General features: G+C 43.5%; 1 protein-coding gene across 1 annotated transcript in view; it reads right to left on the reverse strand.

The window, feature by feature from the left end:
• Window positions 1-27462, reverse strand: part of LOC129865721 (phospholipid-transporting ATPase ABCA1-like) — a 295904-nt gene that overhangs the window by 85162 nt on the left and 183280 nt on the right. The window contains exons 32-33 of the mRNA XM_055938689.1: window positions 10366-10460; window positions 9929-10070 (exon numbers count right to left, since the gene is read on the reverse strand). Of these exons, the coding sequence (XP_055794664.1) occupies window positions 9929-10070; window positions 10366-10460 (237 nt within the window). The remainder of the gene's footprint in view (window positions 1-9928; window positions 10071-10365; window positions 10461-27462) is intronic.

Raw genomic sequence — 27462 nt, forward strand, 5'->3', positions numbered from 1 at the left:
ATGCTTACTTACAAGGCCTAAACCAACAATGCAGTATTAAGAAAAATAAGTGATAAATTATTTACTAAATGAACTGAAGTAAAAAATGAATTAATTAAACTTCTCCCTTTGGAAGAATGGGGAGTGAGGGAAGAGGAAACCGGAGGGGGGTGAGGTGGAGGGAGAAAGGTGCTGGCGCAGGATGGCACCATAGTGGGCACGACATTGGAATGGGTTCTTCCTGAGGATTAGCTCCTCGTTCCACTGGCATTGTTTCTGTTGCAGACGGGAAGACACGTGGCAGGAGAGACAGAGGGGGGTTAGGGAATTATGGCAAACGTTTACTGATGCTTATCCTTTATGAAACGACTTCCTCCTCAAGGGCAATGGTGCTCGTATGGCCAATGACCCGGACACCCACACAGCCACAGCCAGCGATACAATGGTGGCACGATACGTTCTGTCAAGTGCGTGACGAGAAAGCTGTTTGTATTTGACTACTTTATTGACTAGTCTTTCCTAATTGTCTTCAAGCATGGTGTGTTTTGTTTTTGCCATGTCGTAATATCTTCCTTCCTCATCCTATTCTATCCCAGAATCCTTTGCCACATTAGTCTCATTTCAATTTCAACTTTGAATGAAGCGATTGAGATAAAACTGTCCTGTTTGAGTGCTTGTTGCAGCTCGTTCCAGTCGCTAGCTGCAGCGAACTGAAAAGAGGAGCGACCCAGGGATGTGTGTGCTTTGGGGACATTTAACAGAATGTGACTGGCAGAATGGGTGTTGAATGGGGAGGATGAGGGCTGCAGTAGATATCTCAGATAGGGGGGAGTGAGGCCTAAGAGAGCTTAAAAAAGTATTATCAACCAGTGGGTCTTGCGACAGGTATACAGAGATGACCAGTTTACAGAGGAGTATAGAGTGCAGTGATGTGTTCTATAAGGAGCATTGGTGGCAAATCTGATGGCCAAATGGTAAAGAACATCAAGCCGCTCGAGAGCACCCTTACCTGCCGATCTATAAATTATGTCTCCGTAATCTAGCATGGGTAGGATGGTCATCTGAATCAGGGTTAGTTTGGCAGCTGGGTTGAAAGAGGAGCGATTACGATAGAGGAAACCAAGTCTAGATTTAACTTTAGCCTGCAGCTTTGATATGTCCTGAGAGAAGGACAGTGCACCATCTAGCCATACTCCCAAGTACTTGTATGAGGTGACTACCTCAAGCTGTAAACCCTCCGAGGTAGTAATCACACCAGTGGGAAGAGGGGCATTCTTCTTACCAAACCACATGACCTTTGTTTTGGAGGTGTTCAGAACAAGTAGAGAAAGCTTGTTGGACACTAAGAAAGCTTTGTTGGAGAGCATTTAACACAAAATCCGGGGAGGGGCCAGCTGAGTATAAGACTGTATCATCTGCATGTAAATGGATGAGAGGGCTTCCTACTGCCTGAGCTATGTTGTTGATGTAAATTGAGAAGAGCATGGGGCCTAGGATTGAGCCTTGGGATACTCCCTTGGTGACAGGCAGTGGCTGAGACAGCAGATTTTCTGACTTTATACACTGCACTCTTTGAGAGAGGTAGTTAGCAAACCAGGCCAAAGACCCCTCAGAGACACCAATACTCCTTAGCTGGCACACAAGAACAGAATGGTCTACTGTATCAAAAGCTTTGACCAAGTCAATAAAAATAGTAGCACAATATTGCTTAGACTCAAGTGCAATGGTGACATCATTGAGGACCTTTAAGGTTGCAGTGACACTTCCATAACCTGCGCGGAAACCAGATTGCATACCAGAGGGAATACTATAGACATTGATTATTGACAAGTTTTTCCAACATTTTTGATAAACAGGGCAAAATTCTAATAGGCCCATAACAGTCAGTTAGGATCAGCTTGCCTTCCAAGCAATGGGAACCTCCCCAGAAAGGAGAGACAGATTAAAAACGTTGGAGATAGGCTTGGCGATGATAGGGTCAGGAACCTTAAAGAAGAAAGGGTCTAAACCATCTGACCTAGATGTTTTTTTTGGGTCAAGTTTAAGGAGCTCCTTTAGCACCTCGGACTCAGTGACTGCCTGCATGGAGAAACTTTGTAGTGGCGCAGGGTAAAAAGAGGGAGAAGCATCGGGATAGTCACATTAGAAGGAGTGGGAGATGAGGAAATGTTGGACGGGCAAGGAGACATGTCTGAGTCAAATAGGAGTCCTGACTTAATGAAGTGGTGATTAAAGAGCTCAGCCATGTGCTACTTGTCAGTAACAACCACATCATCAACATTAAGGGACATGGGTAGCTGTGAGGAGGAGGGTTTATTCTCCAGGTCTTTAACTGTTTTCCAGAACTTCTTGGGGTTAGACCCACAGAGAGAGAACTGCTCCTTAAAGTAACTAACTTTGGCCTTCCGGATAGCCTGTATTTCTCATTTGCCTAAACGATAGCCAATCAGCCTGAGTACGTGTGTGCAGAGCCTTTCGCCAAATGCAATTCTTGAGGTGGAGTAACTCTGCAAGATCACGGTCAAACCAGGGGCTGAACCTGTTTTTAATTCTCATTTTCTTTATGGGGGCGTGTTTGTTAACAATACCACTGAAAATATCAAAAAAAGAAAGTCCAAGCGTCTTCGACAGAAGGGATCAAACTGATTCTATACCATTGTACAGAGGCCAGGAAGGAAGGCTTGCTCATTCGTTTTTTTAGCAAGCATCTATGACAAATCAGGACAGGTCGTTTCACTGAGCAGCCATTACGAACACAGGCTGTAAAACAGTGATCACTAAGGTCATTACAGAAAACACCAGACTGATACCTATCAGGATTATTTGTGAGGATAACATCGAGGAGAGTAGCCTTTTCTGGGTGTTTGGAGTCATACCTTGTGGGATTGGTAATAATCTGAGAAGGATTTAGGGAGTCCCATTACTTTAGGACTTGATCAGGTGGTTTAAGCATGTCCCAGTTTAGGTCACCTAACAGGACAAATTCAGATTTAGTATAAGGGGCCAGGAGAGAGCTTAGGGCAGGTAGGGTACAGTCCAGGTGAGAGCTTAGGGCAGGTAGGGTACAGACCAGGAGAGAGCTTAGGGCAGGTAGGGTACAGGCCAGGAGAGAGCTTAGGGCAGGTAGGGTACAGGCCAGGAGAGAGCTTTGGGCAGGTAGGGTACAGGCCAGGAGAGAGCTTAGGGCAGGTAGGGTACAGGCCAGGAGAGAGCTTTGGGCAGGTAGGGTACAGGCCAGGAGAGAGCTTAGGGCAAGTAGGGTACAGACCAGGAGAGAGCTTAGGGCAGGTAGGGTACAGGCCAGGAGAGAGCTTTGGGCAGGTAGGGTACAGGCCAGGAGAGAGCTTAGGGCAGGTAGGGTACAGGCCAGGAGAGAGCTTAGGGCAGGTAGGGTACAGGCCAGGAGAGAGCTTTGGGCAGGTAGGGTACAGACCAGGAGAGAGCTTAGGGCAGGTAGGGTACAGGCCAGGAGAGAGCTTTGGGCAGGTAGGGTACAGGCCAGGAGAGAGCTTAGGGCAGGTAGGTACAGAACGGTGCTGATGGAGGATGAAAACACCCAGCGACAGTCAACAAAGAGCTATTTGAAAGTTTAATGCTTAAAACCAGCAAATCTAATTGTTTGGGGACAGACTTGGTGGAGACAACTGAGCACTGAAGGTGATCCTTGGTAAAGATTGCCACTGAGGGCGGATGACAATTTTTTTTATGAGCATGACCTTATTTCTATTACACCCTGTGGCGCACTGCACTAGCATCAAATAGTCCCCATGATTTGCAACTTTTCAGGGAAGTCAGTAACCAATACACACAGTCAGTTAGGAAACAAAGGCTAGCTTTTTCAAACAGAAATTTGCATCCTGCAGCACTAATTCCAAAACGTTTAGGGACACTGTAAAGTCCATGGAGAATAAGAATACCTCCTCCCAGCTGCCCACTGCACTGAGACTAGGAAACACTGTCACCACTGGTAAATCCACGGTAATCGAGAATTTCAATAACCAATTAGCTACGGCTAGCCATGCTTTCCACCTGGCTACCCCAACTCCGGCCAACAGCTCTGCACCCCCCGCAGCAACTGGGACCCAAGCCCCCCCCCCCCCCCGCTTCTCCTTCACCCAAATCCAGACAGCTGATGTTCGGAAGGAGCTGCAAAATGTGGATCCCTACAAATCAGCTGGGCTAGACAATCTGGACCCTCTCTTCATAAAATGTTCTGCCGCCATTGTTGCAACCCCTATTTCAGACCGTCTGAATACTTTTAATTTCAGCTTTTTATTTTTAATACATTTGCAAAAGTGTCTAAAAACCTGTTTTTGCTTTGTCATTATAGGGTGGGGTGTTGTGTGTAGATTGATGAGGGGGAAAAAACTATTTTATCGGTCTGTTCCACCGCTCTTTCGTATCGTCTGAGATTCCTAAGATTGGAAAGTGGCCGCGGTCATCCCCCTCTTCAAAGGGGGAGACACTCTAGACCCAAACTGTTACAGACCTAAATCCATCCTGCCCTGCCTTTCTAAAGTCTTTGAAAGCCAAGTTAACAAACAGATCACTGACCACTTCGAATCCCACCGTACCTTCTCTGCTATGCAATCTGGTTTCCGAGCTGGTCACAGGTGCACCTCAGCCACGCTCAAGGTCCTAAACGTTATCATAACCGCCATCGATAAAAGACAGTACTGTGCAGCCGTCTTCATCGACCTGGCCCAGGCTTTCGACTCTGTCAATCAACGTATTCTTATTGGCAGACTCAACAGCCTTGGTTTCTCTAATGACTGGCTTGCCTGGTTCACTAACTACTTCTCAGATAGAGTTCAGTGTGTCAAATCGGAGGGCCTGTTGTCTGGACCTCTTGCAGTCTCTATGGAGGTGCCACAGGGTTCAATTCTCGGGAGGACTCTTTTCTCTGTATATATTGCACACCGGTATTTCTACTTGCACATCCTCATCTGCACATATATCACTCCAGTGTAAATTGCTAAATTGTAATTACTTTGCCACTATTGGCCTATTTATTGCCTTACCTCCTAATTTCATTTGCACACCCTGTATACAGATTTTTCTATTGCGTTATTGACTGTACGCTCGTTTATCCCATGTGTAACTCTGTGTTGTTGTTTTTGTCGCACTGCTTTGCTTTATCTTGGCCAGGTCGCAGATGTAAATGAGAACTTTTTCTCAACTGGCCTACCTGGTTAAATAAAGGTGAAATAAATGTTTTTTTAATAAAAATATTGGATGACTGTCATTCATATTCCATTCACCCAGCTCAATGTAACATTGATAGGTTTAGGCTACTACATGATACTTCAATATTCCCTATACCCATCATGAAGTTGCTACAACCTAGCCTACGAATTAAAGTTTACAAGGTAGGAGCACAGGTCGAGATGCATTTTTGTAATCAAGGTGAGAGACATTGACACATTCAATAACTGTCTGCATCTAGCTGATCGAGGGTGTAATCAGTAAATCAAATCAAATCAAATTTTATTAGTCACATACACATGGTTAGCAGATGTTAATGCGAGTGTAGCGAAATGCTTGTGCTTCTAGTTCCGACAATGCAGTAATAACCAACAAGTAATCTAACCTAACAATTCCACAACTACTACCTTATACACACACAAGTGTAAAGGGATAAAGAATATGTACATAAAGATATATGAATGAGTGGTGGTACAGAACGGCATAGGCAAGATGCAGTAGATGGTATAGAGTACGGTATATACATATGAGATGAGTACTGTAGGGTATGCAAACATAAAGTGGCATAGTTTAAAGTGGCTAGTGGTACATGTATTACATAAAGAATTAGTCCAACAGTTGCAAATGAGCGATTCTATTGGACAAATTCAGATATGTTTTACCTCTTTTCCTCGTTCCGTTTGCTTCTGTTTTCAACAGAATTGGTGGAATTAATACACCCCTGATCACATGCAAACACAGTTCACTTTCCAAGCAGCCACATACAAACAGCATGATCCCTTTGATTGTTGTATTATTACTTCTCGCATCTATGTGCTCTTCTCCTCCCCCCTTTTCCTTCACTTGTGGACAACTGATGTGCAAAACACATCAGTTGTCTGTGACCAGACTAAAAAACCTATCCAAGCCAAACCTTTATATCATAACCTCTAACCACTACACACAGCCTACCTACATCGTTGACACCATATTAACGTCATATGCAATTCAGTCAAGACCAAATTCTTATTTACAATGGCGGCCTAAACCGGCCAAACCCGGACAACACTGGGCCAATTGTGCACCACCCTATGGCACTCCCAATCACGGCCACTCGGGAGCCCAGGTTACTTTCTAAATGTAATCTGTTACAGTTGCTAGTTACCTGTCCAAAATTGTGATCAGTAACGTACCTTTTGGGTTACCCAAACTCAGTAACGTAATCTGATTACATTCCTTTACTTTTAGATGACTTTCCCCTTAAGAGGTATTAGAAGAAGACAAAAATGTATGTTACCATTTGAACGACATATATTGCAGGATAAATCAATGTTACAGTTTACATAGATGCCCATTTCTGGATGTTAAATTTTACTTTATGGGTTGGTTATGTACACTTTATCTAACCCATCGCTTTCTACTACATACAATAATATGATTAAATTATATCTTTACATGAAAAACCAAAGTCTGTCAGAATTACAGTCATTCCAATAAATGTTATAACCCTTGATCTTCAAGAATAGGACTTGGAAATATGGAAGCATAGATTAGCCAAATTGTTTTACCTGAGCATGATCCCAAAGCTAAGGACTTATTAGCAGCACTACTCATGGAGGACCACTACTCATGGAGGACTGATTGTGGACTACAGGAAAAGGAGTACCGAGCACGCCCCCAATCTCATTGACGGGTATATAGTGGAGCAGGTTGAGAGCTTCAAGTTTCTTGGTGTCCACATCAACAACAAACTATCATGGTCCAAACACACCAAGATAATCGTGAAGAGGGCACGACAAAGTCTATTTCCCCTCAGGTCCTCAGATCCTCAAAAAGTTCTACAGCTGCACCATCGAGAGCATCCTGACTGGTTGCATCACTGCCTGGTATGCCAACTGCTCAGCCTCCAGAGGGTAGTGCATACGGCCCAGTACTTCACTGGGGCCAAGCTTCCTGCCAACCAGGAAGGCTTAACAGCTTCTAAGCCAAAAGGCTTAACAGCTTCTTCCCCCAAGCCATAAGAACAGCTAATCAAATGGCTACCCTGACTATTTGCATTCCCCCCCCCCTCTTTTTACGCTGCTACTCTCTGTTTATTATCTATGCAGTCACTTTAACTCTACCTACATGTACATATTACCTCAATTACCTCAACTAACTTGTGCCACGCACATTGACACTGAAAAAGAAAAAGTATGTGAACCCTTTGGAATTACCTGGATTTCTGCATAAATTGGTCATAAAATTTGATCTGATCTTCATCTAAGTCACAACAATAGACAAACACAGTCTGCTTAAACTAATAACACACAAACAATTATACGTGTTCATGTCTTTATTGAACACACAGTGTAAACATTCACAGTGTAGGGTAGGAAATGTATGTGATCCCTTGGATTTAATTGGTTGAACCTCCTTAGGCAGTAATAACCTCAACCAAACATTTTCTGTAATTGTGGATCAGACCTGTGCATCGGTCAGGAAGAATTTTGGACCATTCCTCTTTACAAAACTGTTTCAGTTCAGCAATATTTTTGGGATGTCTGGTGTGAACCATACTCTTGAGGTCATGCCACAGCATCTCAATTGGGTTGAGGTCAGGACTCCGAGTGGGCCACTCCAGAAGGCGTATTTTCTTCTGTTGAAGCCATTCTGTTGTTGATTTACTTCTGTGTTTTGGGTTATTGTCCTGTTGCATCACCCAACTTTTGTTGAGCTTCAATTGGCGGACAGATAGCTTTACATTTTTCAGAAAAATGTCTTGAAAAATTTGGGAATTCATTTTTCCGTCGATGATAGCAAGCTGTCCAGGCCCTGAGGCAGCAAAGCCGCCCCACACCATGATGCTCCCTCCACCATACTTTATAGCTGGGATGAGGATTTGAATTTACTGTGCTATGGCTTTGTATTGTGTGTTCCTTCCAAACAACTCAACTTTAGTTTCATCTGTCCACAGAATATTTTGGAATATGGAATATCCAGGTGCTCTTTTGCGAACTTCAGACGTGCAGCAATGTTTTTTTTGGACAGCAGTGGCTTCTTCCATGGTGTCCTCCCATGAACACCATTCTTGTTTAGTGTTTTACGTATGGTAGAATTGTCAGCTGAGATGTTAGCATGTTCCAGAGATTTCTGTAAGTCTTTAGCTGAAACTCGAAGATTCTTCTTAACCTCATTGAGAATTCTGCGCCGTGCTCTTGCAGTCATCTTTGCAGGATGGCCACTCCTAGGGAGAGTAGCAACACTGCTGAACTTGAACTTTAGATGCATGTGATAGCTAAATAAGCAAAAGCGGGAGTGAAAAAAAAATACAACAAAATCTCTCTTTCTCTCTTGCGTCTAATTTGTTCAAAACTGTTCAACTATTGTCTTTCCCTTTTTGAGTCAACTACTCACCACATTTTATGCACTGCAGTGCTAGCTAGCTGTAGCTTATGCTTTCAGTACTAGATTCATTCTCTGATATTTTGATTGGGTGGGCAACCTATCAGTTCATGCTGTAAGAGTTCTGATAGGTTGGAGAACCTCCTCCAGAGGTTGTCATAATTATTGTGTATGTTTATGGAAGGGGGTGAGAACCACAAGCCTCCTAGGTTTTGTATTATTGTCAATGTACCAAGAGGAGGACGGAAACTAGCTGAACTCTGGCTACATCATGGTGCCACTCTACAGAGTGCTGTTGAGGCTATTGTAGATCTTCATTGCAAAACAGTGTGTTTGAATCAATTATTTGGTGACGTGAATATATTTCGTATAGTTTTATCTAAAAAGGATAACTTTTTCACTATTTTTTTAGGACCTCCCCTTCCTCTTCTGAGGAGATTCCACTGCTGGAGTACACTGTATACTACTGTTCTTCCTCTGTCTGCAACCCCAGCAGACACAGGTTGTGTCCCAAATGGCACTCTATTCACTTTGTAGTGCACTTAAAGACCAGGGTCAGCGAGCCAGACATATCCCACTTTAAAAAGGGAAAGGCACAGAGCTGGGATCGGCTGATGTTCAGCCATTAGAGTTACATCATCACTGCGGCTGTGAATCAAAGTCATGTTAGTGTGGAGAATCCGGAGCCTGGAGAAGTGCCCTGGAGAAGGATGGTTAAGATACCCAAGGGAGAGTAACACTGATCTTGATTGTATGACTTCATTTGCCTTTTTTCTTTTTTTAAATATTTGAGGTCCGTACCGCCTACAGGTTTGAACATTTAATGAGTGTGTATGTGTATGTGTATGTGTATGTGTATGTGTATGTGTATGTGTATGTGTATGTGTGTGTGTGTGTGTGTGTGTGTGTGTGTGTGTGTGTGTGTGTGTGACAGACAGACAGACAGACAGACAGACAGACAGACAGATAGATAGGAGGGGTGTGTTTACACTTGTTTGAATGTGTTGAGGAGAAAAAGAGGAAGAGGTAAATATATTAGATGCATCTGAGACAATCGTACCCAGTTTCCATGGACACCCAAACGTCTATCTGGGTTTTTAACTTTCCTTCCAGTTTGATTTGAAGGTAATGTATTGAAATTCAAGAGTCTGAAATTCAAGAGTCTCTCAAGCAGATTCGATCTCATGTTTCAGAAAGAGCACAAGCTTAGTGTTAGTGATTGGTTTCTTACGTCCATGCATAATTGAATGTAGATAAACAACATTACAAGCACCTCTGTGAATTGAGATCTCCTTAGATCCCTTCTGGCTTTCACCCACCGCAAACGTACCTTTATCCTCCCACACGGGAAGATATTAAATCAATGTGTTCCACAGCTGGCAGTAAGGCCACCACTATCCCAATATCCATAGCATACCTGGGGGGAATTGAATAGGCTTTTCAAATCCCTGATTACAGCTTCAATTTCCGGTTCAGTCATCCTGACTTGGGAGTTAACTCCTCCAACGGAAATCCCTCCGTACCTTGAGTGGTGGGTAGTGGTGGCAGGGGTGCGGGCAAAGATCACAGTGCAAATGAATAAGATATGAACAAGCATGGACACACAAACACACAAATAAATTCACACATGCAGACACACACATACACAAACAACACACAGTACCATTTAATTTGACTCTTGACTCATGAGGTATAATTAGTGGGACTTGGAACTTGACATTACACGCTATCTTAGGTAACAACTTCGGTCACATTGTTGGCATTATGTATGAACGTTGAAAGTTATATAAGTGCTACCGAGCACAGAGTTGAAAGTACCTTTTTTTGCCTGCTTTCTCATACGTCTTCAAGAGGAAGTCTGTCAGGTTCCTCCCTGTCAGGTCCTGCAGTGTGTCCGTAGTATTCTGGGTCCTCTGGAAATACATTATAATGAAATGTTATTACTTCTAACATACGTAGGTTTCCTTCAGCCCAGAACTCATCGACATGTGACATGCGTTTCACTACAGTATACAGACTTCTAAGGCAGTCATTGGCTCTGAGAAAAAGGCGGAACAATTGACACTCAAAGCAAAGGATATAAAAGCAGTACCATGCATATGCCATTTAGCAGACCGTTTTTATCCAAAGCGACACAGTCATACATCAACACATTTTACGTATGGGTGGCCCCAACGGGAATCAAACCCATGACCCCCAGCGTTGCAAGTGCCTTGCTCTACGAACTGACCCACACAGCAGGTTCCAGATAGTGTGTTGTGCAAACTTTGGAAATCCAGGCTTCGTGATCCTAATCCGACAGAAGTTCAGCCAAAACGATGGCCACCATCCTAACACAACCGAGTTGGAAACACCTCCATCCATGCAGCACCATTGCACGATAGTGGCACCGGCCACATTTCCAACCATAAACAACTCAGATATGCGTGGCGCTGTGGAACCCAACCAAGCACTCTGAACCCGATCATAATAGTCAATTAATGAGCCTGTTGGAACCTTCCCCGTCCCCGTGATGCAGCCAAAGCTGTGGCTAATGTCAAAGGGCTCTAATTAGCACGGACTCTGCATACATTGGCACATTCAGACAATTAGGGAAGACACGACACAGTGGTGCGTTTCCACTCCACATATCCTCCATAGCCACATCCAACAACTAGCACCTCCCTGTCTGGCCCAGTTCATTTCAGGGCAGCGGGATACAAAACTGATTAGGATGATTCCTTGGCAAGGCACATGGAGACTGCTTATTAGGATCCAGAACCCCCCTCCCCTACCCTCCCTCCCAATTTCCCTCACGTTCTCCCCAAGCCGAGCATCGAGCCCCTACACCCCCCACCCCACCCTGACTCCCTTTAACCGAATGTGTTCTATCCACCCTTCCCTGGGTTCCTAGCTTAGCGCACTCACCGAGGGTAAACACTGCACTCGGAGAGAGACTACTGTTTAAATGAACGCCCCCACACCGATTAGCCGTGTTTGTACGCCTCTTTTCTATTTGTTGTTCGGTAATGACATGGATATGTATGCAAACAGGCGTTGGTTCGTTAATTAATTCCTAGCTTGGTTGGGGCGAGGGGCCGGATTAGGAGGGGAGAGGGGAAAGGGGGGTTCCATTCCCGAAAGCTTACCTGTCCCCCTGATACATATTGAAATGGATTTATGTTATTGTTTTTACAGATGAGTGTTCAGTAATCTAAATAATCCGACCAGGATTTATTTGGTTATATAGTTCGACTTTCCAGGTCCACCCCTAGTCGAACTGTAGATACAGGCCAGCTGCAAAAAATGCAATCTGTAATAGCAGAACTCAATTCCAAATGAGATGAACATACAGTACATTGATGTAGCTTTGTACTCTATACCCACTGCATAACGTTAGTTATCTGCAAAATGAACAACGTGATTTTGAATGTAGTTAAAAATGTAGTTACTGTAATAGTGAAACTAGGACGTTTTGTAACAGGAAGAAGATGAGACCCTACACACTGTTTACCGTTGAACAATCTGGGTCTCCGTTACGAGCAGCATGAACTTCAAAGTAAACAAACAGATGGTTAGAGTGTTGACTGTACTGTGTACAATGAGCCTGAGCTCACAGCTCAGACAGCCAGCACGAGTCGAATTGCATTGGCCGCATTTCACCTCCTCCAATCGAAACCACAGATAAGATGACATTGCTTCCAACACTCAACGGGCGTGTGTACTAATATGGACACCGTACATATCATCTTTTAAATAGGTAATAGAAAGATATCAGAGGACAAGTTCATTGTAATGTCAAAAAAAATGAATGAAATAGTATCAAAGCATGTGTTTAATAGCTTTCTCTTTATTCCATTTCAGCCATTACAATGAACCTGTCCTCGGATATCTCTTCCCACGTTGCCACTTCTGATCCCAGTTATTTACCTGGAACGTTCTCTCTCTTCACTTGGCATTCTATACTTCACATCACTCATTCCACACGCGTATGCCACTCTCGACCACATGACGGCAGGTTGATGACACACAGGAGAGGCAAACAGGAGAGAGGCAAATGTAAACTCCGAGTAATCAAATCTGGGGAATAAGCTGGCACGCTGCGGTGTTGGAGAGACGATAAGAGAATAGGCTTCTTATTAATCTCTGCACACAGTCTCTGTATCTTGGGGAACCTCAATAACCAACTTCCAATTCTACCTGGCACAAACAAATGCAATCTTTGGGACGTAGAGTTCTGCTTAAAGCTATGTGAACCACCTGCTGTACGTAGCTCTGCAGGCCTAGCCCTAGAGTTTGGTACATCTAGTTTGTTGATTCGTCAGAAATGCTGAATTATGATCAAGTCAATTATGTTTTCTTATGGTTTTAAAAGACAACATTTTAATTGTCATTTTCAGAAATGCATGACTTGTAATTCTTATTTCCTGTCAAAAGTGCTGGTGGAGGTGGATTTTGTTGGTGGAGGTGGATTTTGTTGGTGGAGGTGGATTTTGGCAAAGTAACTGCTAGTAAGTTATTTGTAAATACTAGGAACTAAAGTGATGGATTGTGACTCAAATCGTATCTTGTTGGCAGGACATTACAAGGCATTTCTGTATATGTTGGCAGCAGCAAGTGGATACGTGCATTTGTGTGCATATGTGCATGTTTTGAATACATTTGCTCATATATCACTGAGTGGATCAACCTCCAACGTAAGGCAATGTTCAAAATAATACAAACATAAGCCAGAGACATTGCCATCTCTACAAGTCAACACTGCCTAGCTGAAGTTTTACTAAAATATATAAATACATTTACAGGGCCTCATTCCACCATCTGCCTCATCTTGCAACCTCACAACCTTTCACTTTTGTTTTCCAATGTGCCCTTCCTTGCTGAACGCTTCGCTTCGGACAGGTCATTTAACACTAGAATGGATCTAGGGGGTAGAAGCCAAAATGACAAATCAACAGTAGCCTCTTAGAGCAAAGATGTGACCGACCCATATCTTGTGTTCTGTCTGCTTGAATTCAGGTTGCCGGGACTTGTGTTGTTCATTATCTGATTATTTTCCTCAAAGAGAGGGCTAGGCTGGCCAATAGGGAGATCCGTTCCCAATTAACTGAACTCTGATTCATATTGTTAAGAAGATAATACAATGGAATTGGTCATGCACAATAGAATAACAACGCCATGCCAGGACAACACCCCCAAAGCAAAGTGCAAGTTATTAAAACCATCCAGGTCAAGTGTGCAGCACTGCCAATTCAAAAAGAGAAGTAAATTAGTATCAAAGGCCTAGTTTTGAACATCCCTGCTGAAAAAGCCAGCATACAGTAGACCGACATAGGCTGGTCCAGTATAGTTGCTGGTGACCAGCCTTTGCTGTGCTTTCATGGCATTGTGTTTTGCTGTTAACCAGCCTTCTCTGTGTTTTTGCTGGTGACCAGCCTTCTCTGTGTTACCGTAGTAACCAGACCACAATGTTTCTTCTTGGTTACCACCCTTCTCTGTGTTTTGCTGGGGATCAGCCATGGACAGTGGTGACCAACATAGACTCATATGGACTACTCAAACCATGTAAAATGGAACAAACATTTCAATAACGGGTGCAATAAGTCAAACTAGCAGAATGGATTAGTTTAGAAAAATGTATATTATTTATCTTTGTTTAGCATTTGATTAATTAATCAATCAATGTACCTGCAAAAACACAACAAACAAAAATGACATTAAAACAAACAACTACAAAAGAGCATGCTGGGAAATATGATAATGATGAGAGTGGTCAGACCAGCAGCTAGACTATGCTGGTCCAGCATAGACCAGCTTGGTCACCAGCATAAGCTGGTGTCAAATCAAATCAAATATACTTTAATTTGTCACATACAGTACACGTGTTCAGCAGATGTTACTGCGGGTGTAGCGAAATGCATATGTTTCTAGTTCAAACAGTGCAGTAATATCTAACAAGTAACATCTAACAATACATTTCAATTTACATGAATAGAATTAAGAATATATAAATATTAGGACGAGCAATGTCAGAGCGGAATAGACTAAGATACAGTGGAATAGGACAGAATACAGTATATATGCAGTTGAAGTTGGAAGTTTACATACACTTAGGTTGGAGTTATTAAAACTCGTTTTTCAACCACTCCACAAACGTCTTGTTAACAAACTATAGTTTTGGCAAGTCGGTTAGGACACTTTGTGCATGACACAAGTAATTTTTCCAACAATTGTTTACAGACAGATTATTTCACTGCATCATAATTCCAGTGGGTCAAAAGTTTACATACACTAAGTTGACTGTGCCTTTAAACAGCTTGGAATATTCCAGAAAATGATGTCATGGCTTCTGATAGGCTAATGAACATAATTTGAGTCAATTGGAGGTGTACCGGTGGATGTATTTCAAGGCCTACCTTCAAACTCAGTGCCTCTTTGCTTGATCATGGGAAAAATCAAAAGAAATCAGCCAAGACCTCAGAAAATAAATTGTATATAAGAAATTGTAGATAAGGAATCTCCACAAGTCTGGTTAATCCTTGGGAGCAATTTCCAAATGCCTGAAGGTACCACATTCATCTGTACAGACAACAATACGCAAGTATAAAAACCATGGGACCACGCAGCCGTCATTCCGCTCAGGGAAGAGACGCGTTCTGTCTACTAGAGATAAACGTACTTTGGTGCGACAAGTGCAAATCAATCACAGAACAACAGCAAATGACCTTGTGAGGATGCTGGAGGAAACAGGCACAAAAGTATCTATATCCACAGTAAAACGAGTCCTATTTCGACATAACCTGAAAGGCTGCTCAGCAAGGAAGAAGCTACTGCTCCAAAACTGCCATAAAAAAGCCTGACTATGGTTTGCAACTGCACATGGGAACAAAGATTGTACTTTTTGGAGAAATGTCCTCTGGTCTGATGAAACAAAAAAAGACGAGTTTGGCCATAAGAGTGGTGCCAGGACAATAACCTCTCAACAAACGTCAACAAAACAAAGTAGCTGATCATGGAATTCAGGAAATAACCGAGGGGGAACCTCCCTATCCACATCGACGGGACCGCAGTGGAAAAGGAGGAATGATCCTCGGTGTACACATCACTGATAAACTGTAATGGTCCACCCACAGAGACAGTGTGGTGAACAAGGTCCAACAGAGCTTCTTCAACCTAAGGAGGCTGGAGAAATTTGGCTTGGCACCTAAAACCCTCACAAACCTTTACAGATGCACAATTGAAAGCATCCTGTCAGGCCGTATCACCGCCTGGTACAGTAATTGCACTGCCCACAACCGCAGGGCTCTCCAGAGGGTGGTGCGGCCCAACGCATCATCGGGGGCAAACTACCTGCCCTCCAGGACACCTACAGCCCCCGATGTCACAGGAAGGCCAAAAAGATCATCAAGCACAACAACTACCTGAGCCAATGCCTGTTAACCCCGCTATCATCCAGAAGGAGAGGTCAGTACAGGTGCATCAAAGCTGGGACCAAGAGACTGAAAAACAGCATCTATCTCACGGCTGTCAGACTCTTAAATAGCTATCGTTAAGATCATCACTTTTTTTTAAGAATGTGATATGTCAGAATAATAGAAGCGAGAATGATTTATTTCAGCTTTTATTTCTTTCATTACATTCCCAGTGGGTCAGAAGTTTACATACACTCAAAAAGGCTGAGCACGCATCCTTGTTAGGCCACAGCATTGAGGATCAGCGAAGTGGAGGTGTTGTTTCCTACCTTCACCGCCTAGGGGCGGCCCATCAGGAAGTCAGGGGTTCAGACACAGGGCCTGGAGTTTAATGATGAACTTGGAGGGTGCTATGGTGTTGAATGCTGAGCTACAGTCAATGAAGAGCATTCTTACATAAGTATTCCTCTTGTCCAGATAGGATAGAGCAGTGTGATGGTGATTGCATCGTCTGTGGATCTGTTGGGGTGGAAAGCAAATTGAAGTGGGTCTAGGATGTCAGGTAAGGTAGAGGTGATATGATCCTTGACTAGTCTCTCAAAACACTTCAAAATGACAGAAGTGAGTGCTATGGGACGATAGCACTCGTTCAGTTACCTTTGCTTTCTTGGGTACAGGAACAATGGTGGACATCTTGAAGAATGTGGGGACAGCAGACTGGGATAGGGAGAGATTGAATATGTCCGTAAACACTCCAGCCAGTTGGTCTGCGCATGCTCTGAGGACGCAGCTAGGGATGCCGTCTTGTCCCGGCAGCCTTGCGAGGGTTGACACGTTAAATGTCTTTCTCACGTCGGCCACGGAGAAGAAGAGCCCACAGTCCTTTGTAGCGGGCCGCGTTGGTTGCACTGTGTTATCCTCAAAGCGGGCGAAGAAGGTGTTTAGCTTGTCCAGAAGCAAGACGTTGGTGTCATCGATGTGGCTGGTTTTCCCTTTGTAGTCCATGATTGTCTATAGACCCTGCCACATACGTCTCATGTCTGAGCCGTTGAATTGCAACTCCACTTTGTCTCTGTACTGATGTTTTGCCTGTTTGATTGCCTTGCGAAGGGAATAACTACAGTTTGTATTCGGCCATATTCCCAGTCACCGGGCCATGGTTAAATGCGATGGTTCGCGCTTTCAGTTTGGCACAAATGCTGTCTTCTATCCACGGTTTCTGGTTAGGCAGGTTTTAATAGTCACACACAACATCTCCTTTACACTTCCTGATAAACTCAGTCACCGTATCAGTATGTTCATCTATGTTGTTCTCCGAGGCTACCCGGAACATATTTTGAAGTGTGAATTCCGATTGGTCAGACCAGCATTGAATAGTCCTTAGCACAGGTACTTCCTGTTTGAGTTTCTGCCTTTAGGAAGGGAGGAGAAAAATCGAGTCATGATCATTTGCCAAAGGGAGGGTGGGGGAGGGACTTGTAAGCATCCCGGACGTTGGAGTAGCAGTGGTTGAGTGTTTTAGCAGCACATGTACTACAGTCAATGTGTTGATAAATCTTTGGTAACGTTTTCCAAAAATTTGCTTTGTTAAAATCCCCAGCTCCAATAAATGCGGCCTCAGGATATGTAGTTTCCAGTATGCATAAAGTCCAGTTTGCATAAAGTTCTTTGAGGGCTGTCGTGGTATCGGCTTGAGGGGGAAAATACACGGTGGTGACTATAACCAAAGAGAATTCTCTTGGGAGGTAATACGGACAGCATTTGATTGTGAGGTATTCTAGGTCGGGTGAACAAAAGGACTTGAGTATTGTATGTTATCACAATCACACCATGAGTAGAGTAGTTAATCATGAAACATACTGTACACCCCTGCCCTTCTTCTTCCCGGAGAGACATTATTCCTGTCTTCGCGATGAACTGAGAACCCAATTGGCTGAACGGGCTCAGACAGAATATACAGAGAGAGCCATGTTTTCGTGAAACAGAGTACACTACCGGTCAAAAGTTTTAGAACACCTACTTATGCAAGGGTTTTTCTTTATTTTTACTATTTTCTACATTGTAGAATATTAGTGAAAACATCAGAACTATGAAATAACACATATGGGGTCATGTAGTAACCAAAAAAGTGTTAACCAAATCAAAATAAACTTTATATTTGAGATTCTTCAAATTGCCACCCTTTGTGTTGTTGACAGCTTTGCATACTCATTCGCTCAACCAGCTCCATGAGGTAGTCACCTGTAATGTATTTCAATTAACAGGTGTGCCTTGTTAAAAGTTCATTTCTGGAATGTCTTTCCTTCTTAACGCGTTTGAGCCAATCAGTTGTGCTGTGACAAGGTAGCGGGATATACAGAACATAGCCCTATTTGGTAAAAGAACATGTTCATATTATGGCAAGAACAGCTCAAATAAGCAAAGAGAAACAACAGTCCATCTTTTTTTCAGACAATATGGAAAATGTCAAGAACTTTGAACGTTTCTTCAAGTGCAGTCGCAAAAACCATCAAGCGCTATGACGGAACTGGCTCTCATGAGGACCGCCACAGGAAAGGAAGACCCAGAGTTACTTCTGCTGCAGAGGATAAGTTCATTAGAGTTACCAACCTCAGAAATTGCAGCCCAAATAAATGCTTCACAGAATTCAGGTAACAGAGACATCCCAACATCGACTCTTCAGAGGAGACTGTTTGAATCAGGCCTTCATGGTCGAATTGCTGCAAAGAAAACACGACTAAAGGACACCATTAAGAAGAAGAGACTTGCTTGGACCAAGAAACACAAGCAATGGACATGAGACCGGTGGGAATTTGTCCTTTAGTCTGGAGTTCAAATTGGAGATTTTTTGGTTCCAACCGCTGTGTCTTTGTGAGATGCGGTGTGGGTGAATGGATGATCTCCGCATGTGTATTTCCCACCGTAAAGCAAGGAGGATGAGGTGTTATGGTGTGGGGGTGCTTTGCTGGGGACACTGTCTGTGATTTATTTAGAATTCAAGGCACACTTAACCAGCATGGCTACCACAGCATTATGCAGTGATACATCATCCCATCTGGTTTGGGAGTAGTGGGACTATAATTTGTTTTTCAAAAGGACAATGACCCAACACACCTCCAGGCTGTGTAAGGGCTATTTTACCAAGAAGGAGAGTGATGGAGTGCTGCATCAGATGACCTGGCCTCCACAATCTGCCGAGCTCAACCAAATTGTGATGGCTTGGGATGAGTCGGACCGCAGAGTGAAGGAAAAGCAGCCAACAAGTGCTCAGCATATGCGGGAACTCCTTTAAGACTCTTGAAAAAGCATTCCAGGTGAAGCTAGTTGAGAGAATGCCAAGAGTGTGCAAAGCTGTCATCAAGGCAAAGGGTGGCTTTTTGAAGAGTATCAAAGATAAAATATATTTTGATTGGTTTAACACTTTTTTGGTTACTGCATGATTCCATATGTGTTATTTCATAGTTTTGATGTCTTCACTATTATTCTACAATGTAGAAAATAGTAAAAATAAAGAAAAACCCTTGTATGATTAGGTGTTCTAAAACCTTTGACCAGTAGTGTATGTTACAAGCTCTGATGTCTCTCTGGAAGGAAATCTTTGCCCTTAGCTCGTCAACTTTATTATCCAGAGAACATTAGCGAGTGATATACACGGAAGCGGTGGATGGTGTGCGAGCCTCCTGAGTCTGACTAAAAGTCCGAGTGCCTCTTTTCCTCCGGCTGAGTTTAGGAACAGCCTCTGGGATGAGTTCAATTTCCCTGGGGGATACTAACAAAGTATCCGGTTCGGGAAAGTCTTGTTCCTGGTCTTAATGCTGGTAATGCTGGTGAGTTTCCGTCGCTCTGATATCCAAAAGTTCTTCCCGGCTATATGTAATAACACAAAAATGTGACCGTAAGCTGGCTGGCTCCCTAACTAACGTTGCATGTATGATGTTATTATTCGTATCCCAGAGCTGTTCGCTTTGCTAGTTAAAGCCTAAAATTAGCTAGCTAACATCGAACCTGGTTGTTTAGCTCCCAGCAGATTCATGCACGGTAGTAACGACATGATTTGGCACTATGTTCATTGTTGTTTAACTAGCTAACGTTAGCTGGCTGGCTCGTTAGCTAACGTTACGTGACATGTGGGATCTTACACGTTGTTTACCTAGCTAGGTTCATTGTTTAGCTAGCTATCTATGTAAATGTCTAAAGCTAAAGTGTACAACATCCGTTGAATATGGCCGGTGTCAGTAAAGATCGGCAAAAAAGAGTAATGACATTTTTGCCAGCAGAGCAAGTTAGGCTGTTTTCATGTTATCCAAAGGTAAACAAATCATCGGCCAGTGTCAAGTGTGCGTTCTGAACACTCCGAGAACGAAATGAGATGGGTGGGGAAAAAGCTTAAGAGGGTGTGAACAATGCTGAATGGGTGTAGACAAAGAGGAGCTCTTCACAAGATACCAAAACATTCAAAGGCCATTTTCTCAAAAGTGAGTTCACAAGTTTATCAACTTTCAAAGCAGAATTACTTTCCCATTGTTCCTCAAAAAATGCAGTGTTTGACATACCGTTTTGTAGCTCTGAGTCTCGACTTTTATCCAATGTAAAAACACCATTTCAAATGTTTCTACATAAGACCAAATCCAAGTGGTGAGTCACACATTTGCTGGGATAATAATGTGACCAGCTAGACCATACTGGTCAACCAGCATAACCAGCTAGACCATGCTGGTAAGACCAACATGACCATGCTTGACCAGCATCCAACCAGCACTGACCAGCACAGATCAGCATACACCAGCTTGATCCCTGGCTGCACTAGTGTTTTGTGCACTAAGGTTCCTTCTTTCATTCAGTTGTGCAAAGGTTTGTTCAAGGGTTGTTTAGCTTCATTTTGAAGGCTTGCTAAAGCATATGTCAATGAATTGGGATATAAGCATTTTCAAGAACTCCACCACTTATGTGAGTAAATGAAGAAAATATGCACAACTTAAAAGATGTATTTGATAGATAAGGGTGGCAAGGATATGCAACAGTAGCTGAGTAGAGTTTCCGGATGATAAAGACATCAAACGTAATACTCAGAGCGCCGTGGCTTTATCAATTCCTTTGCACGCATGAAGGCCTTTTAATTTGTTACGGTTAAATATCGCCAGCCAACGAGTGCCAATACATGAGAATTGATAATAGGCTTACTATTGCATGCCATTTCCATGGAAACGTAGATTTCATCTCCCTCTCTCTCTCTATCTCTCTCTTTGTGTGTATCTGTGTGTCTCTCTCTCTCTCTCTGTGTGTGTGTGTGTGTGTGTGTGTGTGTGTGTGTGTGTGTGTGTGTGTGTGTGTGTGTGTGTGTGTGTGTGTGTGTGTGTGTGTGTGTGTGTGTGTGTGTGTGTGTGTGTGTGTGTGTGTGTGTGTGTGTGTGTGTGTGTGTGTGTGTTTCAAGGGCATATTGGGAGGATAGCAGGGATAAAAGATAAAAGAAATCTACTCCAAAGCCTGTACGTCATGTCATGGTTAATTCAATACTAGCTTCTTTTTTTTTAGGTTAGGAATATATTCTCCCAATGTTCTGGGTTTCTGTTGGTGATTCGGCCAAAGAGCCACATCAATTCAAGCCACCCCTTTTCAGGACCATGGAGCACAGGTAAGCAATCTATAGCACTCATTGTTTAATAAATGAACACTGAGTTGGTGTGTGTGTGTGTGTGCATGTGGGTGCGTGCGTTTGTTCGTGTGTGGTGTCTGTGTGTGTGCATAGGGTGTGTCAGTTCGTATGTGTGTGGGGTTGGGCATCATCTCGCGACTAGTGCACCTGTCTTTATATGTTTCATGTACGTACCTATTGTCTCCCATTTCTCTGAAGGGAGGAGTGGCACAAAGAGACAGTCAAATAAAAATACTGTGATTTTAAAGAAGGGAGGGAAATAATAGACAAAGGAGAGAGAGAGAGAGACACTGGCTGCCGTGAAAACAACCCTGAATGTATCCAACAGCACCTTTTAATGGGACACCTTGACAGCCTTGTCGAGATCCGGAACATCCAGGTGTCAGAATAAGACAGGTCACGGACATGGTACTCCTTTTGTCCGAATGTCTCGGCAAGCATCCCCATCCCATAATACCTGTTCTCCAACCCTCACTTCAAAACGGCCCCGTCTTGTCTGGCTTGTCACAAGAGGGGGGGCACAGCGAGGCTTGCGCACAAGCTCAACGAGGCATTACATATCCGACAAGGCCAGACGTTTTGTGATAGTCCAGTCCATCACTATAAAGGAGTTTTTGGAAGGATGGGGAAGAAATGAGGTCTGGGGATGAGCAGAGCATCATCTCAACGGGTCGTTTCGCCAAACAGCATGGGCTCGGGTTAGGGGAAGTCATTGGCTTTCAAAGGCCTCTCACTGTCTGTCTGAGAGGGCTCAGCACACACGTGTATACACATACAGTGCTAACACACACACACACACACACACACACACATACACACACACACACGTACTCCCATGCATAGGTACTGTATGCATACATAATGCACACTTTGAGCAAGGCATTTAACCCCTAACCTGCTTCAGGGGCCTGCTCCGTGCCGCTTACCATGTGTGTTTGTGTTTGTGAGAATATGTGTGTGTGTGTGTGTGTGTGTGTGTGTCACAGGTGTGACTAATTGCCCATTCATTCAGTTAACGCATCAAGCATTTTCATTGTACAATTGAACTGATTATGAAATTTCAATGTGTATATTTAAACCCCCCCCCTTTTTTATGTTCTAAGCGTCTGCCCACAGGAAGTGAATGTAGTGCGGAGGCATGGTGGAGCCTGGTGTGCAGAGAGCTAATGGCATTGTTTGTTGAGAGCACGTGGATAACGTAGTTGTTTGAGCTGTGGAGAACCTGAGAAAATGGACATGTCTCCAGGGCCACTTCCGGTGCCACTTCCTTTCTGTCTGGTTTGTTGATGTTGGTATTTTAAACTATTCATTGGCTAAAAGCAAACTGTGGAATGGAACATGTGAGATGTACCCTACCTGAGCCACATGTCCTCTTAAATATGTTGTTTTAAAACTGTTGTTTGGTCTCTACTTCACTCTGCCTGCTCAGCCCAGATCCAAAAGAACCTGTCACTTTTCCACCACATAGATGTGTGTGTGGTGTCCGGGGGTAGATTATGATGAAGCAAGGACAATAAAATATTTGTTTAAGAAAATATACATGAAATAGTTTCTTGTTTTTTCTCTTGAAAAGCCAACAGTTCCTCTTTGCCAAGACTTTGTCAAACATCCCAATTAGCCATCTTACAAGAATAAGGCTTTACAGTCAAACATCTCAATTTTCATTCCAAGATGATGCGATACTTCAGAACAAGATGCCAAGCAGAATAAAAACTTACCTCCCACACCAGCTACAGAGAACCAAATGATCTCATATTTCTCAGACTGTGCTTTTGGATACTTGTTTGCAAACTGGGTAAGTACTACATCTGTCTCTCTGACATTTAACTTCCTCTGAGGGGAAAAAAGGGGAAAAAACTGAGGAACAGTCGCTGTCGAAAAGAAAACGCTTTGGCACCACACCTTCGCTTAGCGCTGCTGGCTTAAAGTGTCACTCCTTACACCTCTGTCACGGTTGATGTCAATTCATACATCTACCGTATTTGATTTCTCACCCTTTTTTCTATTTTGATCAACTGCTGAATTTACCATCCAGGTGGGTGATGAACTATGTCGACCACTCAACACCGGCTGTAACCACCCATCAAATCAACCACCAGAGCCTCCTCACCAGTACTGTGTTGATGCTCTCTCTCAAGGAGTACATATTATCTCTCCCAGCTGGTATATGGACAGGCACATGATGCAGCTGGCAATACAAAGTCCCAGAATCACGTGAAGGTCATGTCTGTCACATCCAGAGAGGTTATCTGTCGATGTTTGTGTCTTGAAAAGCATGACTGAAAGAATTGGATTTAGTTTTTGTATGCAAATGTGGGATATTGACTTTCAATTCACATGTTCCCAAGCCACCAGGGAAAAAAGTAAAATAATCAGTCAATTAAATCACTGGGTACTGTAGAACAAAATGTTGCTTTTAGTGGTTTTGATCGTTTGCGGCAAAACTTTATAGGTTATTATAACTTGTGTGCGTAAGTATAAGTGATTTCATGAACTTCTTGAAATCAGGCCTAATTTAATTAACTGGTGTTTGTCATTTCAATTCAACCTTTTGCTAGAGTGCAACATATTTTCTTATAACATTGTTTGTTTCCTGAAACCCAATAGAACAGCAAAAGCTCATCTCAAGACATGAATAATTGTTAACAAGCCAAGCATGAACCACCCTAGACAGTAACAAAAAGCATTATGTCTACCTATTTCCCTCTATATTGGACTTTTATCTATCAGTCTATGGTGGGTACATTACCAAGAGCACTTGGCTCACTCAGACTCTCATCTCTCTCTCTCTCTTTCATCTCACATACCTTAAATAATAATCCAGAATGCACCCACTGAGAACACACCTTAAGTAAACACCAAAAAGACATTTCCAATAAAAGCTAGAATGCACAAGTTCCTGTCCATCAATTTTCTATCTTTTTCAAAATCATTCAATGTATTGGAGTATTAGAATGGTATTTCCTATTCAAGTCAATGTTTTTTGATGTGGATTCTGTTCGATTATATAGATTTAAGTTGTATGTTAAACATCATAGCATAGTTGAAAGATATATGGTGTGTAGAAATTCGAAGAGGGTGGCCAGCAGCGATAGGTGGAATGGGCTGAGGGAAGCTGAGGGTTGGGATGTGGAATTGAAGACAAGTGGGATTGAGTTTGCTGGGCGGGGCATAGAATGACAGTCAAAAAATAAAGTCAAAATAAAACAATACAAAAAGTACATTTGAATAAAACTGAGTGGCAACATTGTTACATCTAATGCTTGTTTGCCTGAGGCTGATGCTGCGCAGGTGTTTGTATGTGCGTACACATGCATATACACACACTCTCATTCAAACGCACACACGTGCACATACACGGACATACACACACATACACACATGTAAATACATACACGGACTCAAACATATTCAGTTGGCCTTGCTGTTATGATTTTTGTTTTCCTTGATGACTTTTGTTTTTTGCATTGTTGTTCTCTATTTTCCTTTGTCGTTTTTCTCTTTTGTTCATTTTGTTGGTGCATGTGGGTGAGGAATCTAATTATTATTATTTTTTTTTAATTATTGGGTGGGGAAGGGGATCTCGGATGATTGAGGGGCAGCTCTCGGGAACTGGGGGGGGGGGGGTATTGGAGGGCTGGTGACCTGGTGGTTGAGAGCTTGGGCCGGTGTCTGATATGTCGCTAGTTCGGGTCCCCGTTTCTGACCTTGTGGGAGATCTGTTGACGTGCCCTTGAGCAGGGCATTGACACTGGTTGCTTCTGTGGGTCACTCTGGATGGGAGTTTGTTAGATGACTGAATGTAATGTAAATGTCGAGCTGCTTCACTGCAAGTAGATTGAATGTGTTACAATTCAATCAAAAAAAAATATATATATATACACTGCTCAAAAAAATAAAGGGAACACTTAAACAACACAATGTAACTCCAAGTCAATCACACTTCTGTGAAATCAAACTGTCCACTTAGGAAGCAACACTGATTGACAATAAATTTCACATGCTGTTGTGCAAATGGAATAGACAAAAGGTGGAAATTATAGGCAATTAGCAAGACACCCCCCAAAACAGGAGTGATTCTGCAGGTGGTGACCACAGACCACTTCTCAGTTCCTATGCTTCCTGGCTGATGTTTTGGTCACTTTTGAATGCTGGCGGTGCTCTCACTCTAGTGGTAGCATGAGACGGAGTTTACAACCCACACAAGTGGCTCAGGTAGTGCAGTTCATCCAGGATGGCACATCAATGCGAGCTGTGGCAAAAAGGTTTGCTGTGTCTGTCAGCGTAGTGTCCAGAGCATGGAGGCGCTACCAGGAGACAGGCCAGTACATCAGGAGACGTGGAGGAGGCCGTAGGAGGGCAACAACCCAGCAGCAGGACCGCTACCTCCGCCTTTGTGCAAGGAGGTGCACTGCCAGAGCCCTGCAAAATGACCTCCAGCAGGCCACAAATGTGCATGTGTCAGCATATGGTCTAACAAAGGGGTCTGAGGATCTCATCTCGGTACCTAATGGCAGTCAGGCTACCTCTGGCGAGCACATGGAGGGCTGTGCGGCCCCACAAAGAAATGCCACCCCACACCATGACTGACCCATCGCCAAACCGGTCATGCTGGAGGATTTTGCAGGCAGCAGAACGTTCTCCACGGCGTCTCCAGACTCTGTCACGTCTGTCACATGTGCTCATGTGCTAAGTGTGAACCTGCTTTCATCTGTGAAGAGCACAGGGCGCCAGTGGCGAATTTGCCAATCTTGGTGTTCTCTGGCAAATGCCAAACGTCCTGCACGGTGTTGGGCTGTAAGCACAACCCCCACCTGTGGACGTCGGGCCCTCATACCACCCTCATGGAGTCTGTTTCTGACCGTTTGAGCAGACACATGCACATTTGTGGCCTGCTGGAGGTCATTTTGCAGGGCGCTGGCAGTGCACCTCCTTGCACAAAGGCGGAGGTAGCGGTCCTGCTGCTGGGTTGTTGCCCTCCTACGGCCTCCTCCACGTCTCCTGATGTACTGGCCTGTCACCTGGTAGCGCCTCCATGCTCTGGACACTACGCTGACAGACACAGCAAACCTTTTTGCCACAGCTCGCATTGATGTGCCATCCTGGATGAACTGCACTACCTGAGCCACTTGTGTGGGTTGCAGACTCCGTCTCATGCTACCACTAGAGTGAGAGCACCGCCAGCATTCAAAAGTGACCAAAACATCAGCCAGGAAGCATAGGAAAGGAGCCCACTCATTCCTCTCAGTATGCCCAGTGACCAGTGGGGCCACCCACCTCATTGATCCCAGTCAGGTTTAAGACTCAGGGGTCCTGCATTTGGCTATGTATGTTGTTAGGGTAATGGCTTATAAAACATTGCCTTTGATTTCCAAGAGACACACAGGGAAAACCCAGGCCTTGGACGTTATAGGGGAGGGGTCGGACATCTGCAAGCTCAGCGCTAACCTGCACCCACTCTCCGAGAAGGATTGGCTAAAAGGGATGATTTACTAAGAGAGGTCAGAGTTCAAAAGATGCCAGAAAAAGAGTAGTGGGACATTATCTCAGCATACATTTTTTTCTTAAGACCAGCCATAAGGCTTTTGAGGAAGACATAAGACAATAGTAACATGGATACAATAAAGCAATGTCTAACTTCAATGGATACATTGTCCCATCTGGACATCCATGTTTAGCTGGATATATACACTCTAGCTGACCCTGGTAAAGTAGTTAATATGGTGAATGGTCATAATGTAATATCCTGGTTCTGGATCCATTAGTGAAATTGGATGGATTGATTTGTAAGGTGGATCCATCATGGAGGGGATATCGAGTAAAGTATATCATCCAGTAAGTATTCTTCATTGTAAGGGGATACTTTGGTAA

Source organism: Salvelinus fontinalis, chromosome 11 (genome assembly GCF_029448725.1).
Source record: "Salvelinus fontinalis isolate EN_2023a chromosome 11, ASM2944872v1, whole genome shotgun sequence".
Lineage (NCBI taxonomy): Eukaryota > Metazoa > Chordata > Actinopteri > Salmoniformes > Salmonidae > Salvelinus > Salvelinus fontinalis.